The following is a 19244-nucleotide window of genomic DNA, read 5'->3' as shown; positions in this document are numbered from 1 at the left end:
CTCCACCTCCGTATTGACAATCCGTCCCTCTGGCATGGAACTCTTCTAGAATCACTCCAACAACCCTTGACGCTGTCTTCAGGCCTACTAGACGACGCTCGCGTTGCTTCAGCTCCCTCCCCATCGCCTCATCCTTCCTCTCTCGACTGATCCTTCCTCTACCACCTTCCTCACTCGCGTCCATCCATCCACCATGACCCCGGATCTAGACGATCGGACAGCCAAGGACCGCTTAGTGTCTGAAGATGAGGCCACTAGCACCTCTGCCACTGATAACGATGAATCCGCCGGCCCGCTCATGGTCGTGTCGCGCGCCCGTCGACCAAACGCCGGCAACCGCATGAGCAACCTCCTAGCTCAAGAGGAGACCATTGATGAACAAGAAAAATGGGGAGAAGACTGGGAGGAGCTGCCAGACGAAGAGGAGTTTGTTGGCGAAGATGCAGAAGACCAGGGCGACTTTAACCTTGATTCCTCATCAACTGAAGATGAGGATGAAGGTGACGATGATGTGGGGGAAAAAGAGCTGAAAAAAGCGGAGCGACTGGAGTTGCGGGAGAAGAAGCGAAAGAAGGCAGTGAACCCATTTGCTGCCAGACTCGCCGCCGCTCGGAAGAGGGTTAAGCTTGACATACCATCGTCCGCGCCCACGGAAATCACACCTATTCCGCGGCCAAAAAAAAAGTCAGAGAGGGCATCATGGGTTCCTACACCGGAAGAAGGTCCCGCGCGGCAATCTTCTCGCCGACAAACTATGATGAATAAAGAAGAGACAATGGAGCGGCTAAAGAAAAAGGACAAGAAGCGCGCAGATACTATCGCTATGATGAAGGCTGCTGAAGAGCGCAAGGAGAAAGCCAAACCTAAAGCTATGACACAAGCTGAGAGACTGGCTGAGGCAGCACTAGTTGAGAAACAGAATAGTAAAAGTCTACATAGGTGGGAAGAAGCTGAGGAGAAGAGAGCTGCAGAACGCCAGGCAAAACTTGACGCTCTAAAGAGCCGTGAACTAGAAGGACCCTTTATTCGATACTACAGTGGATCAGCGATATGGGTTGACAATAAGCTTAAATTTACCGGAAAGGATGCACCCAAAATCGAAGAACTCGAGGACCAGCCCGCTGAACAACCAGCAGACCCACCCAAAGATCGAACCTCTGACGATGCTACAGCTACCAAAGATGCTGCAACCGCAAATGGGGTACCTCCATCAACCTCCCAGACCGCACCTGAGCCAACATCTGAGCCCGTTCCAGAACCCGCACCAGCAACAGCACCAGAGCCTGCTACAACTCCAGCTGAACCCGAACAACTACCTCCACCTCCCGCCTACCCCAACTCCATAATCTTCGCTCCACCCCAAAACCCCGACAGCTTCCTCTTCGGAATTGAGCACTGGGCCGCAATGCCCGAGCCCGTCGCCGCACCCCCATCCCTCCCACCCACTAACCCAGCTGTCAGCCCACCGACCACTGAACCAGCACCACAGCCGGCACCACAACCCGAACCGCAACCTCCGCAACCCATACCGCGCAAAATAATCGAACGCGCCGTCCGCAACCTCATAATCCTAACATCCTTCCCCTCGCTCCCCCCGCCCCTCAAAACCCGCGATAAAAGCGCCCTAATCTCCCTCTCCCAGCACCTCTTCTCCTGGCCCGTCTCCCACGCCACCCTCGCCGCGTCCGCGCACCCCACCTCCCGCACGCACAAGTCTGTGCTCCCGACGCCCCCGCGCCACACCTGCGCCATCACGGGGCTGCCGGCCCGCTACATCGACCCCCGCACTGGCCTGGCGTATCGGGACAAGTATGCGTATAAGTGCATCCAGCGGCTTGTCGCAGGGCACTGTCGGTGGAGTAAGGGGCTTGGGTGCTATGTGGGGCCTGTATATGAGAGGGAGGGCGTGGGTGGGAGGCCGGCGAGGGGTGTGCCGGCGAGGTTTTGGGGAATCAGGGAGGGAGAGGGTGCTGGGAAAGGGAGAGGAAGTGGGGAGGCAAAGGCGGAGGTGAAGTGAGTCGTGTGAGGGTGCTTGGGGATGTGTGGAAGATTTTGTTTGGAACTGGCTTTAGTGATCCAGCTGCTGGAAGCTGAATCTCTGGATCGGCATTTAAATAGGCCAAGGTGTGACACTAGGCTCAGTCTGAGCATGCAATGCAAGGCATTTGGATAATGTGCGACGACTGCGATGGTTCAATATTAGGGAAATGCTGTAACACCATGGTTCTTCAAGAAAACTATTTGAAATGTCTTCGAGGTGAAATTAGAAAGATGGCTGCAATGATGGAATGTCTCGTAGAAGAGGAGATTAAACTCTTATATGCTGTAGCGATGATGTGTGATAGATATCATCAAAGGTGGACATTACTGAGCCATTTGCAGTATTCATCAGAGACGAGAGCAAGGATTGGTAAATTTTACCTTTATGTTGTGGATGTACTTGTGATTAAATGCACTAGCATGTAACTGTTTGACGAGAGTGGAAAGTAGTTCGGTAATTATCCTGCTGGGTAACTTTTCCATTTAAATGTATCGATGAGCTACTGAACAACTGCTTGCTTTTCACAGTACCCTTATGAATCCTCGTTCACTATATTAGGAGGCGCATGCAATCAGGAAAGTAAATGTCCATTGAATGCTATGCGAGGTTGGACAGTAGACAAACGAGAGCTCAAACGCCATCCATCTTGCCTTCCCATTCGCGATACGCCGCGCAAGAGTTTTCAGGCGTACGTAAATGCACACGATGCCCACTCCAAGCCTCTTCCTGCTATGACCAAGCTCCACACCACCCACAACCTTCCCAGAACCGTCCGCATCGAGAAAGAATCGTTTATTTCTTCTTGTCCTTCGAAGCACTCTTCGTCTTGGCCGTACCCCGGAACTCCTTCGACCTGTTCTTGCGTTGCTTGCCTGTTGATCAAATTCCAGTCAGTGTTCCAGACCCACCAAAAAATCACAATATCCAACCAACGTTATCCATGGATTATACGTACGTTGTTGCCTGCTAGCTTTCTCGATCTTTGTCGCCATGCCGACCCGCACAAGTCTGTAGTGTGGCTCGAACTTCTTCATCGCCTCTGGTGACTCGTAGATGAGCGCGAAGCCGGTGCTCTTACCACCACCATACTGTGTCCTGAAACCGAAGACGGAGATCTCGTCCTTTTTTGCCTTGTAGAGCTCAGCGAGTTTAGTGCGGAGCTCGTCTTTAGAGACGTTGGCGCGGTTGGGGTGTAGGACATCACTGTCATGCGTCAGATTCCATTATGATGCGAGTTTTCGTCCACACCTGATATACTCGAGACTTACACAACCATCTGGCGGCGACCCAGGAGGGGGTTTCGGATGAACTTGCGCGTACGCAGAGTAACCTGCGAATCAGCCATATTGGTGATAGGGCTGTAAGGACTGAGACGGACTGTGGAGCTGTTAGATTTCAATGGACATCGAGTTTTCTAGGCCGGGTAGTTGTAAAACGTACTGAAAGTCGATCAATCGGTATCCGGCAAGAGGATCCTGCTTTCTTTCGTGATGAAGATGGATTGTTGTCGCAGCAGGATGCCGTCGTCAGTGGGAGTCGTTAGAGATGTGTCGTCGTCCAAAATTCCCACCTCAGTGCGTCTTGGCAGGCTAAAATCTCGCTAAAGGGGCGACTTTCGGTCTTAGAAAATCTTCCCCGCCCATTGATTTCATCTTAACATCACAACAAAATGCGAACATGGAATTAACTCACACAACCCAAGGAAACTTAAGGGTACTGCGCCGACAATACTTTCAGATTGTTAACTTGGAAGGGTTGAAATGGCCAGATGCCAACATCCTCAAAACCTCCGCAGTGCAAACCTGGATTTATGAGAATCTCTTCGACCTGGACACCGTTAAATCACGACCACCGGAACGGTACCAATTTAGGGTTTTAAAGAAGCTCGTTTCAATTATTGAAGGCGCAATTGATGACCCTGAGGAGGATGTATGCCGTTTCTCTTTCCTGCTTCTTTTTTACTCTACTTTCACTGCAATAGACCGGCATTTTAGTAAATATATGTATATACTGATACTCTATTTCATTTTGTGTGGACAGGAGATCTCAAATGACCTGATGTCTATATTATCTTCACTTCTTAGCTCCAATCTGTCCTCAGAGTCCGTTTCAGCCCAACAAAAAGCATTTGTGACGTATACCTACTCAACTCGTCCAATTGACGGACCAGCTTCTTCCAATGAACTACCCGTAACGCTACTTGAGTCTCGTGCTGTCATCTCCTCGTCCGGCACAACGGGTCTCCGGACATGGGAAGCTGCCCTTCACTTAGGGAACTTTCTCATGTCTGAAAGTGGCAATGAGATCATTCGAGGTAAAAATGTGCTTGAATTGGGGGCTGGGACCGGATTGCTATCAATACTTTGCGCGAAATATTTGGAGGCAGGGCGTGTAATAGCGACTGACGGTGACGAGGCTGTTGTCGATGCTATCAAAACGAACATCTTCATCAACGAACTAGATATTCCGGAGGGCTCTAGCACACGAGGCTCCATCGAATCTGCAGCTTTAAAATGGGGCTGGCCTTTGCAAGCAACGGCATTTGAAGAAGACTATGGAGTTGGAGCCCTTGACGTTGTTCTTGGAGCAGATGTCGTAAGCTTAACCCCGCAAACATGCACACAGCCTCAAGCTCAGGGAAGTTTCTTCAGACTTACGACAACTCCGGTATCCCGCTGCTGGTATCGACCTTGCGGGAATTGTTTGACCTGAAGTCGTCTGTCCAAGTTGTAATTGCCGCATCCATCCGCAACGAGAAAACGTTCGAGACCTTTATCAACGCATGCAGTGGGCCTCTCCGCATCTGCCCTATGAGTGACTAGTTTTTTGCGCTGGCGTTGAGACAGTTGCTGATTTCTGTGGAGTAGGCCGAAACCACTTCGGCACGGAAGAAATAAACTTTCCGACAATACCGGAGGATCTCCAAGCTGGTCCTTTCTACCCAACAACCACTCCTATACGCATGTTGCGAATCACCCGATCTGAAGGACCCCGAGATCCATTTTCGGTTTGACAGATTCGTCAGGGTTCTTAGAACCCACGTGCTAGCGTCGGCCCTGGTTTACCTAAAATCTAACGCCTAGTTGCATCTTCGACGTTGTCGACATGAGCAAATCTGAACAGGCATGGAAACACGGAGATGCCCCCTAACCTGGCAAAAAGTGACTGGACTGCTGCTTGCATACGAATCAGAGAGAATGGAGAGCACGTTCTTCGTGCGTAGATTAGCCAACTGTGCAGTTCCCAGACGCTAGATCAGGTCGGTGGGTCGGTCTTCATCACAATCCAACATCTATATTGTGTTACATAATTGAAAGAATGAGAGAATTGCACCCTGTTCGTGATCCTATGACGAGTCTGGTAGAGATGGTACTCTAATGCACGATAGTTCCCCCTCGCGAGCCAAGCTCCTGCCAGGATGTGGACAGCCCGTAGGACAGGCTTGGCTACGATTCGTGCAGCACGACGAACCATGCACAACACCATGATGGTCGGGCACCGGGACACCCAGACGGGACATGCTCCGGCTTTGTCATGACCAGCAGCAGCCGCGGATAAATTTAATATTGGTCAACTACGCCGCTGGCATATGGATGGCACAGACTTCCTTCCTTCAGTAAGCCCAGTTAGTGCGGATTTTCAATCGGTCCGCAAACTGACTAACCACATTCGTGGTACTCCACCGTAATCACGTCTGAGGCACTTTTGCAGATATTGAAATAACTCAACACTAATATTTTATATTATTTCCTAAAGTTTATTAATTATATAATAGAACCTAGGCTTTTAGAATATATTATTTTTATTACTTAGGGACTTTCAGGTCTTACGCTTATTTTTACTAAAAACCCGCGTTATTGAAGACAGTGGACCTCTATATAATTTTATTAAATGCCAGCTAATATGTATAAAACCTGCATAGATCTACAATAAGTACCTTAAGGTATCTATTATAGCCAGGTAGATATACAGTATCCGCGTTATACCGAATAATCCCCTTCCAAATCTCATCACGCGTCGATTACTAAGTCATGGATACTTAAGCCAACCCATAGTATACCGCCACAAAAACTCGTCAAACAGAGAGGTTGAAGGTCAAATAAGATACTAGAACAGCCGCCACCGTGCCGGATACTTGAACTTAGAGAGTTTATGCAACAGAACGGGCGCGACAGCTATGGGACTTTTAAGATTATGTTCTTACGGTAGATATATTTATTAATTATAAAGCTAGTTTTATGGGTTAATATAACTGTATTCCTAAGGTGAGAGCTGCTATAGGGGCATAGATTAATTTTATTAAAAAAGGTAACTACTCTATATATAAAATAATAAGTTGCTACGCTTAACAAATCTTGCAAAAGTCCCTCACACCATGGAATCAACTTTTTGACCAAAAGGGTTAGCGATATCCACCTGCTGTCCGCTAATTGATTCTATGCGTCTGAGCTTGCTGAGGTAACAGACTTTCTGTGGAGGATTGGGTGGGGTGATGCTCTTATGTGAGTCCGCTATTCGGCGATGATGTGCTCGATGATAGCGATGGTTCCATATCTTCGCAATATTTTCCCTAGAGCTTATCGTGAATAAGTTATATAGGCTTAGAGGCCCCTCGTCTCTGCCAGTCTGCTTCTTGCACCCGTCCTCTGCGAACTTCATCCTCCTCCATCTTCCGCAAACATCCCGTCGTCTTGCGTTTCACATCTCAAGATTTTTTTACAGCGGGGGAAAAAATACCGCTTGGCCCTTAGCGAAGCGAGAAAAGCTTATCATCTGCGGAGCCGAATTTCTGGTGCGACCAAAACCCACGGCGATCCCAAGGGCGGACTGTATTCCGTCATTGCACCCTTATCAATTGTAAACTCTCCCCTTCATCCGCATGTGATCCAACGTGGAGTCGGCCATGGCTGTATAGGCCTTGTAAAGGGCCTGAGTGCCGCCGTTCCTGGCTAAATTAGTGGCTGCAGGGGATCGAGACAAGGAACGAAACAAAGCACGCCTCGGCATATCAGCACTCGACCTTCTATCAGCGGCTGTGACACCGCTTCTCTCCCGGCGTCGTCCTTGCTGGCAACATCATTCAGACGAGCCTGATACGGCGCGTCTACTCTCTGCCCAACTGTCGAGTCAGGTTATAAACTTCTCACCGTCTTTGCCACCCCCTTCCAATGGCCGCTCATCAAAATCGCTCGTCCGCCCACCCTAAAAAGCCGTTGCCGGCCCATGCCCGCCCCTCTAAACCTGCCCCTCTCTTGAAGCGCGTCAATTCGCACGGTACCAACAAAGGCGGGCACAAAGCCGCCCAGCATACGGAGGAGGATCTTGAGGACGAGGAATCAATGGCAACGAGCTTCCTGCAGTACTGGTATGCAAAGAATATAATTATCCGATATCAGTGACGCATACTGACGTTTTTACAGCACGAGTTGCGAGAAACAAATCATCGTACCGAACAATTCAGCGCTCTACTGCTCTGAAATGTATGTCGCATAGTGCCCTTGTGAGCCCCTAAAGAACATTGATACTAATTCGCACTCGATCCAGCTGCCGAAAAAAGGACAATGAAAAGATTTTGTCCTACTCATCAGAACACTCTCCTCCTCCAACTCCATTTTCGAATTTCTCCTTTGAAGATCTGCCCATCCGAGACATCGTGGCACCCCGCTCTCCTACTGCTGCGCCGTCGCAGCGATCTTCCTCTGCATTCTCAGAAGCATCATTAGAGGACAGTACCCTTTCTGGAGATGAAAGGCTCAGACGTGACTCAGAAGCGTCGAGGTACCTTCGCCAATTCCAGTCGACCACCGCAATGGCCGAGACATCTGGCCGACAAACTCGACCTCGATATAATCGCTCACCGATGTCAATGGTCACTATGAGCGCTGCACCATCCCTATCTCATACACCTACATCCTCAGCTAGCATGTCGATGCCATATACTCCCTCCAACAGGCCTTTGCCACCCCGCAGCAACCCACATAGTTCGTCATACGGGTCACGCTCGATAGACCTTGTGATGCCATTCACAGCCACAGCTGCCGCCTCGAGTCTTAGCCAATATTCTTTGAAGAGCGCCGCCAGCTCTAGGACGTCAATAGACGCAGTCGAAGGCGAGATCCTTTACGAGAAACAGTCGACTATACCTACCGCATCACCGGCTAATGGTAGTCTGAAGCAGCTCTTTGCATCAACGCCACGTTAGCCTTTCACTTCACTTCATGCAATTTTCAGCACTAGTTATACTTTTGGGCGTTACTTAGATGGGCGTGATTGTATCTTGCTATGCAGGCGTAGCAGCTATGGTCGGAATAGAGGGTAAAGGACAGCATTATGTTCAAAAGTGGGCGTATTCTTTGGAATGACTTTTTCGTTCAATTACCTGTAATATACCAAAAAGCGAAAAGCCATTGCATAATGATATAGAGTTGGATGGCTGTCTGATACGAATTAAGAGAGATAGTCAAAGCAATGTTGGAAACCCTTTTGCATGACTAGCAGTGACCTAATTTGGTGCCCGAATTTCCCAAACACCCAACCTCGCCTGCCTTCCTCTCTATTCCTAGTGATTAATCCCACAATGAAAATGGGCACGAGTAACATACCTCAAAACAATAATGCCGGCCCAATGACAAGGTGTATAGGCATCACTACTAAATATATGCCCACTTATATTGAAGATAATTCGTCATGCGTGACTGCGATGTTGTAGTTGCATGTTCAGCCTTGCGCAAAGATGCTGTGCAACGCCTCATTTCAATGTCGTATCTCATGTTGATTTCTCATTTCCTGAAGTGACATTCTCAAGCTATCTAGCTTTGACGCCGTCTTTTCTCTTATCTTTGGCTTTCTCAACAGTTTTACCGTCTCACAAGCGCTGACCGACCGCACTTGGCAGCGCCGCCAGCATTGTCCAATTCGCAGACGTAGCTTTGCGCTTCAGCCACGAGGCGTATGGCATCCTGCAGCCAGGGATGCGCCAAAGGAAATACGGCAGTTGAGAAACCGTGAACCAGCCATCTTTCAGTAAGCTTGTGAACATACTAACGCTTTCATTCTTATAGCTCTCCAAGATGTCGAATCAAACGTCCAGACCCTCCGTAACTATATCAATGAGTTCAGCAGTTCAAAATCCTTCCGGGAAATACTACCGGAGCGATCAGGGGCTTCCGCGATGACGTCAATATGCTGCGAGAAATTCTTCGCAAAGTCTTCTCGACAAATTTGCCGCAAGGGATTAGATGGATAAAACATAAGAAGAGGGTAGAAGATATTACGAAAAGGTTCGATAGTCGTAATACTAGTCTAACGGTTGCATTGTCTTCTATCAGACGGTAAGCACCGCTTCCTAGTCTAAAGTATATAAACTCTACAGCGTTTCGTCGTTAGGCTGACTATCGCATAGTCAGCATAGTCTGCAGGGCCGAAGAGACAGAAAATGCATATGGAGAGCCAAGCAATTATAAATTGAAATGGTCTCCATCACCAAAGCCTCTCTCAGGGCCTAGATAGTGTTAAGCATGAAATCAGGCGCAGTCAACTCAATAAATCCTCTTCAGTGACATGACAAGGATAATACAGGACATGGCAGGAAATAAAACAAGTTGTTAATGCTATTAGCACAAGACAGCGTGATGTCACTTCAACTACACTTATTTTCCTGTTACAACACGCACTGGAACCGATTAAGGAGGAGATTTTAGCCAAATCTCGGACCCGTGATGAAGCTCCCATTCGCCGAATCGATGCCATGATTGATCGAATTAGCTCCAACCTATCACGAGATGCGACTTCCCCCAGGACCTCCTCCTGTCCTGCCAACAGAAAATGATTCATTCAAATCAGATGGTTGCCCAGAAAGCCCGCCTAGGTAGGAAGGTGGGTCTAGATGAACAGTGCTTAAGCTTTGACATTCTCCTTTTAGCCACCCCTTTTCTACTGCTTCTCCTCCTCCCCCACCTTCTATTTCACTCTTAACTCTACCTGCGTCTCTGCCTATGTCTCTACCCGTGTCTCTGCCTGCGTCTCCACCTATATCTCCGCTCGTGTCTCTCTTGCATAGGAATACGAAGGGAGAGACGTATAGAGTAGGAAGAAGTAGAAGCGTAGAAATAAAGAGGCGTACAGAGGTGTATATAAAGATAAACTGTGCTTAATTAATCTATAACTCTAAAAAATAAGCTTTAAGCCACTATTTTTATACCGGCGGAATTAAACTTGCCAAACGATTCGGACAGTAAAAGTTACTGCCAAGGGTTACTGTGCGGATCCTGACCGGGAATCTTTGAGCTACTACATACTAAGTATCAAGGATACCCCGGATCATCCCTTCGTACCTACAACCCGTTCAAATGTCCATGGAACTTTGAATAGCGCACCGGGAACGCGTTCATAGAGGTGATAACAATGGATCGGAGGATGATATATTCTACTAGAGATAGCATTGACTTTACTGTTCGTATTCAATTTCGGCCCTCCTAAACTTATTTCCGTCCACCGGGCCTCTCAATATTGTATTCATCAATGCCGAATCGGCAAGGATACTATCAACTTGCTCTGCTTTCCATCACGTTCCCTATTATTCCTGATGATGCTCCGGTATGACGAGCCGTCGTTAACGGTAACATAAACGCGGTTCAAAGCCCGTTCGAACAGGGATTAGCAAGCCCGAAGTACCAAGACTCTGACGGCTACACTTTGCTTCATGTATGCATTACTTCTGTTATCGTCTAATTAAAATATAAGGTCCTTGGTGTTATCTCAATTAAATTCCGGGACAGTTCGCTTCACCAAGCCGTGGCTGTATGTTCTATAATGCCAGGATATTTTTGTTTTTATGGTCCAGAACACTTTGCTCGTGATGAGGTATTCTGTCGCGGTTTGCTAAAGCTTTTTTTTTATTAGGAAGCAGCATCCCAGAGTAGACCTTACGATTTATACAGGGGTTTCTAGGCCAAAGAGAAACCTCACTAGTCTTCAGTGGGTACCGGAGCCCCCCCACTACAGTTGCAACAGGAATACCGCAGGGATCGCCCTTCTCGCCTATACTCTTCCTGTTCTTCGCAGGCGACCTACTCGAACCCTTCGAGGAGGGGGTGACTTAGGGGATAGGCTTCGTCGACAACACGAACCTAATTACATACGGACCAGCAGCCGCAGAAAACTGCAGGACACTAGAAAAAGCCCATAATACGTGTATAGAGTAGGTAAGGCGACATGGAGCCCGCTTTACACCGGAGAAATACTAACTAATCCACTTTATAAGGAAACGCAACCAATTTGCAGACCTCTAGCATATAATACGTATCTAAGGCTTTGGGGGACAACCAGTCCAAGGGCTAAGGGTACTTAGCGTATAGGTAGATAGCAAGCTCCGGTGGAGCGCACATGCAAAGTAGGCGGCTTATAGGGGCCAGACACAGTTCAACGTAATGTCTAGGATCGTTAACTCTACATAGGGCCCATGCTTCCAGAGGTCACGACTACTATATACAGCGGTTATCCGGCTAACCATAATATACGGCTCTAGCATCTGGGTCATTGGAGAAACCGAGAAGGGCCCCCCTAAATCGCTCCTTAAGCCACTCCAGAAGGTCTAAGTAGCCTACCTCTAGAGAATAACGGGCGGGTATAAGCGAACGGACACAGTACTGCTTAAGAAAGAAACGAATATACCCCCCTTACGGCTGTATATCCAGGCTACCGTAATACAAAGGGCGCTAAAGGAGCGCAACTATAACGTCATAAAGTACACTAAGACATGCCTAAGTCGGCTATAGAGAGGCCCCAGGGCCCCCCAAGGAAGGACTCCCCAGTAACCCTAGAGTAGAGAAGTACTAGTAGGGCGGGCAGAAAAAGCAGAAGAGGAATGGCGCCGTACTAAGGCCTAGGCCCGCGTGCAGAAGTAAAGGAGATATATAGGGGGCTAATAATAAGAGCAAGGACAAGAAAGAGAAAGGAACCAGAGTAGAACGCGAAAGAATACTAGAAAGCCAGCCAATGCAATACAGCAGTGGATTAACTAACACTGAAGAGTCACATGGGAGATACAGGCGAGAAGGAAGTAAGCCATAGCATGGCTAACGCCATGGAGGGTAAACGCCTAAGGACTCCACTAAGGGCTAACAAAGGCAGAAAATATAATAGCAACGCTAATAGGGATAGGGGTAATAGGATTAAAAGACTGGCTCTATGGGATAGGGGTCCTAGTAGGCAACCTGGGGTGCGAATGCGGTTAGGTAAGGCAAACACCGAAGTACATAACGCTATGCGCCCTACGCACCAGTTAAGAGGCAATGCTCTTAGTAGCGGGTACAAAGGACTATAACACTATACTCTTAACACGAAGAGGCCTTAAGGCGGTTACCAGGGAGATCGAGAGTAAGGATATAGAGGACCATAGGCGACTCGCAGGCGACTCACAGGCGCCACGCAGGCGGGGCCTAAAGGTGGAGAGATAGAATACGGGGTTTTCTCATAGAGTTTTCTCCCCACATGCATATAAGGTGTAGTCCGCGTGGGCTCGACAGGGATCCGAATCGAATGTTAGGCAATGAATGAATATTAGGAAGCAGCAGCTAGTGGTCAAGTCAGTATGTGTAAATACTAGCTCACGGTAGGTGCAGATCCTACTGTGAAGATTTGGTAAGCCTATTTAAAACATTTCTCCTGAATCTAGCTTCAAATAAATATATAGGCTAAGTTCCAGCGTTGAAAAGTGGTGAAGAAGACGTACTTGAATTCGTATCCATTCTATCATTGTGGAACTTATAGAACGTGGAGGACGAAAAGAAATTCCAACTTCAACGGGCTTGTGGAAGGATCAGAGCCAGGCCTAAGATTTTGGAACTCGCTTAAATCCTTACTAGCTGTTGGATTCCATCCTAACAATACATTTAGCCACGCTCCCCCTCTCATCGAAGCTATATTTCATATCAAGATAAAACTATTCCAAACGGGTAACCAACTGCGTCCTCCTGAATGGCCGATAGTTCGTCTTCTCGTTCAAGCAGGAGCGGACATATACGTCTTACACGGTAAAGGCTATGACTGTCCAGAAGATACATGAATGCCTACAACGGTTGCAGAGCACGCCCGAGGTGGACGTGAATGCAGTGATCTTGTTGGGCTGGAGCAAATTTGGACTGGAGCTTGATTACTAACCTTTATCCCTTCGTCTGGTAAAACGGACTTTTCGTATTGGGCGCTTTAGGCGCTCCTGCCTGGGTTAGCATGCTGCAGGCACCCTAGCTAGCGTGATTTTATTAGCAAGCCTCACCAAAGCGCGTCAATATTGCGATGCCGATGAAATACTGCAGAAGGCCACCACTAAAAACACCTATATATTTTTTTAAGGAAGTTAGGCAAAAAGTCGCGATATATAACGTTATAACTGTAGGTTTCCGCCCTTCCTCTATTAACCAGCTGCTGACTATATAGGAAAATCCCCCACTAGAGTCCTCCCCTAAACTACCGCTACCTATCTACTTTATACGCGTTCTTAACGTTAATAAGGATAAGCTAGTAAAGGACCAGCTTAAGGTTATAAGGGAGGACGTGCAGTATACGTTAAATAAGATATATTAAGTGCTACAGGTTATTAAACGGTTTAGTTAGCGGTTATTTAGTATAGAGGACGTTAGGAAAACGGGAGAGTGGTTGGGGCTAGCCAGGGGCTAGCCCGGGGCTGGCCCGGGGTCATTTCAGCTGGATCCGCTGATCTGCTTATGTATACTTCTTTACGCTAGCCCGGGGCTACTTTAGCAACCTTATATCTTAAAATTATAATATTTCCTATGACCGTAATAGTTGCAATATTTCCCACGACTGCAATATTTATAATATTTCCCGCGATTGCAATGGTCGCAATATTTCCTACGACTGTAATAGTTGCAATATTTCCCACGACTGCAATATTTATAATATTTCCCGCGACTGCAATGGTTGCAATATTTCCTATGACTGCAATAGTTGTAATATTTCCCACGACTGCAATATTTATAATATTTCCCGCGACTGCAATGGTCGCAATATTTCCTATGACTGCAATAGTTGCAATATTTCCTACGACTGCAATATTTATAATATTTCCCGTGACTGCAATGGTCGCAATATTTCCCGTGACTGTAATGGTCGCAATATTTCCTACGACTGCAATGGTCGCAATATTTCCTACGACTGCAATAGTTGCAATATTTCCCACGACTGTAATAGTTGTAATATTTCCTACGACTGTAATAAGTGTAATATTTCCCACAACTGCAATAGTTGCAATATTTATAATGTTTCCCGTGATTGCACTAGTCGTAATATTTCCCATGGCTATAATAGTCGCAATATTTCTTATAACTGCAATAGTTATAATATTTCCCACGACTATAATAGTTATAATATTTCCCACGACTATAATAGTCGCAATATTTTCTATAACTGCAATAATCGCAATATTTTTTATGACCGTAATAATTATAATATTTTGGAAAGTGAAATATTATCTATATACCTTAGAGGAAGTAACTATATATTTGGGTTATTATCTTTAGGCAATCCTAGCCTTATTTTAATATTGCTATTTTCCTTTTACTACACAGACTCTAAAAATATATTAAATCTACTATTATCTAGTAGCTTTTCCCTCGTTCTAAGAGTATACTAAAGAAAATCTTCTTCTTTAACACCTAGTAAGTTTTACAGTCTATTTAGTGTTATTATATATAGTACATTAAGTATATACGGTTTATTATTTAAGTTATAATACTAAGTAACCCTAAAGCGAGAAGCCTTATAGTTTTGGATAGGCGGGCTATCTATAGTTATTGGCGGCGAAGAAACTAGGGTTAAACGTAAAGTGCCCTGGTTAAGTTATTAATATAATAATTAAAAATGCGCTTTTGCTTACTCTTTAATCTAAAACCGAATCTTTACTTCTTACTAGCGTTACCTTATCTATATAAGTAAAAGAGGAAGAACTAGTAGGCCCTAAGTCATCGTTACTAGAGATAGGAAAGCCATCTATTACTAAGAACTTAAACTTGTGCTAGGTTGTATATGGCTTAAGCTTATCTAGATTATCGGTATTATCTGCGTATGGATTATATACTATATGCGTATTTTCAACTGGGTTACCGGTCTTGTATATCTGCTTCTAAATAAGACTAGCTATTACCTGTAGTAGTTTAACTTTTCTATTAGAAGCTTGCGCGTCCTATATCTTTCAGATTTAATAGTATATTGCTTTATAAATTAATATCTTATAATATATAGGTAGATTAGAGTATTGCTTATACTGTTTAGTTCTTCTATTATATCTACTTTAACTATTTACCGCAAATTTCCCTTTTTATATTTAGTGAGTGCATGTTAAATATAAGTAGTAATTAGTATAATAGTGTAAGCCGAAAGTAGGTGAAAATACTTAGATGTCTAGGGATGTAAAGCTAGGCCTTTTAAGTTTAGGTTAAAAAAGTATTAAGTAATACACTTAATGATTACGGGTGCTGCGAATTATTGTTTCCCCTTCTATTATTAGTAGGTAAACTCTAGGAGTGTATAGTAGGGCTTATAAGCTTTAGATATGCGTATATAAATATATTATCTTTAAGTAGTTAAAAGACTAGAGCTTAGGTATTTAGTGTATTAGGGAATAGATAATATATATATATAACTGCACGAATATTACTTAGAATATATAATCTAAAGTCGCCGATATAGTTAAATAACTATAGTTTTACGATATATACTATGTTAGTAGTACTTTAAATATTGCTAGGAGGAGGTGTAGATTTTAAAGACTTGCCCTATAAGCTTCTTTTAGTTTAGGTAGAGGCCGAATATTATTAAATATACGCCCCTAATTATTCAAACCAGCCTTTCGCTAAGTATTAATAATTAGTGCGTTAACGCCCGACTTCTGTCTTTCTGGCCATAAAGAGAGTCTATAGGAAGGATTAAAGTAGCCTATTATAACTATAGCCTATATAAGTAGCCTAGTGTAGGCTAGTATAGGTGCGTGTATGGGTGTAGAGTTAAACTTAGCCCGCTGTTATACTCCCTGCCAGAGTAGTTCTAGTTCGTGTCTCGATTATTTTGTGCCGTTAATACTTCCGTCCTTAGTAGTGCTTAGTTAATAATGGCGTTTATTAGGCAATATATTATAATAACCCTATATACGCAGGTAAATGGTTAATCTATATGCTAGGTATATAGGCCTTACTGTTTTCTAAACTAATGACTTAGAATAGGTGGCAGATTTAAGCTTATGTTAAGTTATATTAGTCCTACGGCGATGAGTGTCTTAAGGGCGATAGGGGTGTAGTGGAATCTTATCACTATCGGATTCGTCCTTAGATATGCGCGAGTCTTACTAAAACTATAGGCTTTACCTTATTAGCTATATGCTACTATTATAAAGCGGATATAAGTCGCACCTGGCTGCTAGACGCTGCAATAACCTATATATTGGATGATTTAGCTATAGTAGAGAATAGTGTTGGTTTAATATATTGGTGTTAAAGATATATTTAATGGCCTATGGAAAGAGTACTAATGTAAATTATTAATAAGAGAGAGGAGAAAAGTAAAAATTGCAAAGGGGCTTTTTAATTTTAAGCCCTGCTTACTTAGGTTAAGCTATTTAGTATATCTAGCCGAGCTAGCATAATATGCATAACTGTGTATATATTGACACTATATTGGAAATATTGGGTATATAAAATATAGTATAGTGCGTAAGATAGTTGGTATAATATAAATATAATATTAGGCCTTTGGTTTTTTTTTCTTAGGCTAAACGGAGGTCTCCCGTTTCCGCTTTAATTTATTACTCGCTAATTCTACTTTATATATAGAAACCGTTGGTCTAAGTATACTACTGATTTCCTGTATAGATGCCCTTAAACCCCTAGGCTTAGAACGATTTCTTTCTAACTTTAGTTATGTTTTAGGTAGCTTTGACAATAAGTTGCTTATAACGGCTTGTGGTGTAATAGTTTTGATATATATAGGTGCAGTAGCCGGGTATAGTGTACCTATTTAAATGCGTTAGAATATTTCCAATATTGCTAAAATTACTTATATAATCTATCTTACCTTGGTTTTTGTATCTTACTATAAAATAAAAACGATTAAGTCCTTTGGTATACATTTCATTTATAGCAGCCCTCTAGGTTCGTTTAGTAAGAACTTTTATCTCCCTTCCTTAGCTATTATAATAGAAAATTCTATATTTTATGGGATTAAAGTTAATATCTTCTAAAAGTACGCTAGTAAATAGACTAAAGTCTAGATCGGTTAACGTAATTTTATTATCTAGTATACTACCGGCCGTAAAGTATCTATAACTATATAGTATTTCCCGGCTATCTCCTTTATAGACTACTTTAGTTTGCACTGTTCTAAATATAAGGCTATTTTGAGTAACTAACTCTAGGTCTTTTTTGCTTGGTTGGTGTGTATTAGTTAATTTAAGATAATACGTAACGGACTTAATTTATGCTAGGGTTGTTACTCTGTCTAATACTTAACGCTTCCGATTATTGTTATATTTTTAGGTAATTGCGGATAAATACCTACTTTGCCAAGGTTCTAGTATGCCTGTAAAAACGGTAGAAAATGTTTTAATTATACTATAAAACACCTAATTAAGTCTTGACCAGTTTCTGACCTTATTTAGTTATAAACTAAGCATTTAAATGTCTGTAAGTCCCTGTTCTATAGTGGAATAAATATCGCTATATAATATTTTATTAATTTTTAGGCCTAGGTAGATAAACTTTACTAACTAGTTCTTTATCGCATGGGCCTTATATACTAAAGAAAGCGATATAGGTTTAGATTGTTATTCTATTTACGCGTAAATACCCAGTATAGTGCTGTTAATTATTATTGGGTAGTTCGTAGTAGTTATTATAATTAAGTAGGGGTTAGCGTAAAGAAAAAGGAGTTGTATAGCGGCTAAACCTAAATAGGTATATCTACCGATTATTTATAATATTTATAATATATTATATTAGCAAATATTATATTTATTACCTCTTTTATAATATTTATATATATGTAATAACTATAATATTTTTATTATATATACTTAGAGCTAGGTGTTATAAAATATATTATAATTAGTATACTGTAGAGGCAGTGCCTACTTAGCTAGTAGTATTAATTAAGCTAGTTAAGTATATAGAAGAAACCGTTTATACCCTACTATATAACCTTGCTAGTGGAACCCGGTTTTAATACATATTAAGTAATCTTAAGTAGTAAAGCACTAGAAAGGCGCTTCTTTTTAATATAATGCTTTAGCGCTCTAGAGAAAGCACCTAGTATAAAGATCTTATGTTTCTTAGCCCACTGCTAAATATATACCTCTATATTAACCTTATTAGATACAGCCCTAATATTTATAACTTTATCTTCTAGCTGTTTAATCCTATAGGCACGTCTAAATGCTTAAGCTTTAACTATAGGTAGTAGCTGTGGCTTAAATATGAACACTTTGCTTGCTCTAATTAGAGTGTATACTTTAGATATTAGGCTAGTAGTTAATATAAGAAATCTTAAAGTGGGGTTATTTTTAAATTCTTTAATAATTGTCTCCCTTTCTTCTATCTTAAGCCTACCGCTAACTAACTCGCAGCTACTTAGTCTGTACCTATTAAGAAGATACTAATCTAGTGTTAGAATATAAAAATATTGCTTTAAGAATAGATAAGACGTACTAGATAAATAATAAAGGCGGCTACTAGGAATGCTGTAAAGATAACTAACTTCTTAGGATAACCTTTATAGTTAGTCCCTAGCTAAGTAAGAACTGTTTTTAAGGTATCTATTTTTGGACTTAAAGCTATAATAGAAGGCAGTTCTTGCTTAAATATAGACTAATTGGGGTTTTTTTTTTTTTTTTATATCCATTGTATTATACTACGTACAATACTGCGCATACAGCCTCTAGGCTATGGCGCTATAGTCCTATATACATGAATCCCTTAGGGCAGCTTAACATATACTAGTAACTATGTCCTAGTAGTTTATAAGCCCCTAAACTAGGGGTTTATAGTTCCTTAGTAAAATACTAAGTTACAAGCAACTACTAGGGAATGAGAAAACGGTAGAAAACTATAAGAAAATAAGAAATCCTAACGCCTTTCCCTGTCCTTTTGTAATTTATTTCTGTCCTTTTGCTTACTAATATCTCTTTTCTAGGAGCCTA

General features: G+C 43.3%; 5 protein-coding genes across 5 annotated transcripts; 3 read left to right on the top strand and 2 right to left on the bottom strand.

Moving 5' to 3' along the window:
* Positions 1-274: 274 nt before the first annotated feature.
* On the top strand, positions 275-1885 carry K441DRAFT_486335 (YL1-domain-containing protein; the record flags this gene model as incomplete). The annotated part of the gene is made up of 1 exon (XM_067641938.1): positions 275-1885. A coding segment is annotated over one exon (1611 nt), but the record flags the coding sequence as incomplete, so codon positions are not given.
* On the bottom strand, positions 1862-2201 carry K441DRAFT_667497 (uncharacterized protein). The gene has a single exon (XM_067649848.1). The coding sequence runs from the start codon at positions 2149-2151 to the stop codon at positions 1876-1878; it is 276 nt and encodes a 91-aa protein (XP_067498906.1). The 5' UTR covers positions 2152-2201; the 3' UTR covers positions 1862-1875.
* Positions 2202-2474: 273 nt separating this feature from the next.
* On the bottom strand, positions 2475-3567 carry K441DRAFT_667496 (uncharacterized protein). Its single transcript, XM_067649847.1, has 4 exons — positions 3482-3567; positions 3310-3418; positions 2997-3244; positions 2475-2913 (listed from the first exon to the last, which is right to left on the bottom strand). Exons 2-4 carry the CDS (start codon positions 3384-3386, stop codon positions 2834-2836), a joined length of 405 nt encoding a protein of 134 aa, XP_067498905.1. The 5' UTR covers positions 3387-3418; positions 3482-3567; the 3' UTR covers positions 2475-2833.
* A 151-nt stretch (positions 3568-3718) lies between these two features.
* On the top strand, positions 3719-5378 carry K441DRAFT_619392 (uncharacterized protein; the record flags this gene model as incomplete). The annotated part of the gene is made up of 4 exons (XM_067645874.1): positions 3719-3970; positions 4082-4636; positions 4693-4828; positions 4909-5378. 4 exons carry the CDS (start codon positions 3719-3721, stop codon positions 5052-5054), a joined length of 1089 nt encoding a protein of 362 aa, XP_067498904.1. The 3' UTR covers positions 5055-5378.
* A 1333-nt stretch (positions 5379-6711) lies between these two features.
* On the top strand, positions 6712-8520 carry K441DRAFT_667493 (uncharacterized protein). The gene is made up of 4 exons (XM_067649846.1): positions 6712-6898; positions 7009-7406; positions 7462-7521; positions 7586-8520. Exons 2-4 carry the CDS (start codon positions 7210-7212, stop codon positions 8241-8243), a joined length of 915 nt encoding a protein of 304 aa, XP_067498903.1. The 5' UTR covers positions 6712-6898; positions 7009-7209; the 3' UTR covers positions 8244-8520.
* The last annotated feature ends 10724 nt before the right edge of the window (positions 8521-19244 follow it).

Source organism: Cenococcum geophilum (genome assembly GCF_001692895.1).
Source record: "Cenococcum geophilum 1.58 unplaced genomic scaffold K441scaffold_56, whole genome shotgun sequence".
NCBI lineage: Eukaryota > Fungi > Ascomycota > Dothideomycetes > Gloniales > Gloniaceae > Cenococcum > Cenococcum geophilum.
This window is presented reverse-complemented; position numbering and strand designations above follow the sequence as displayed.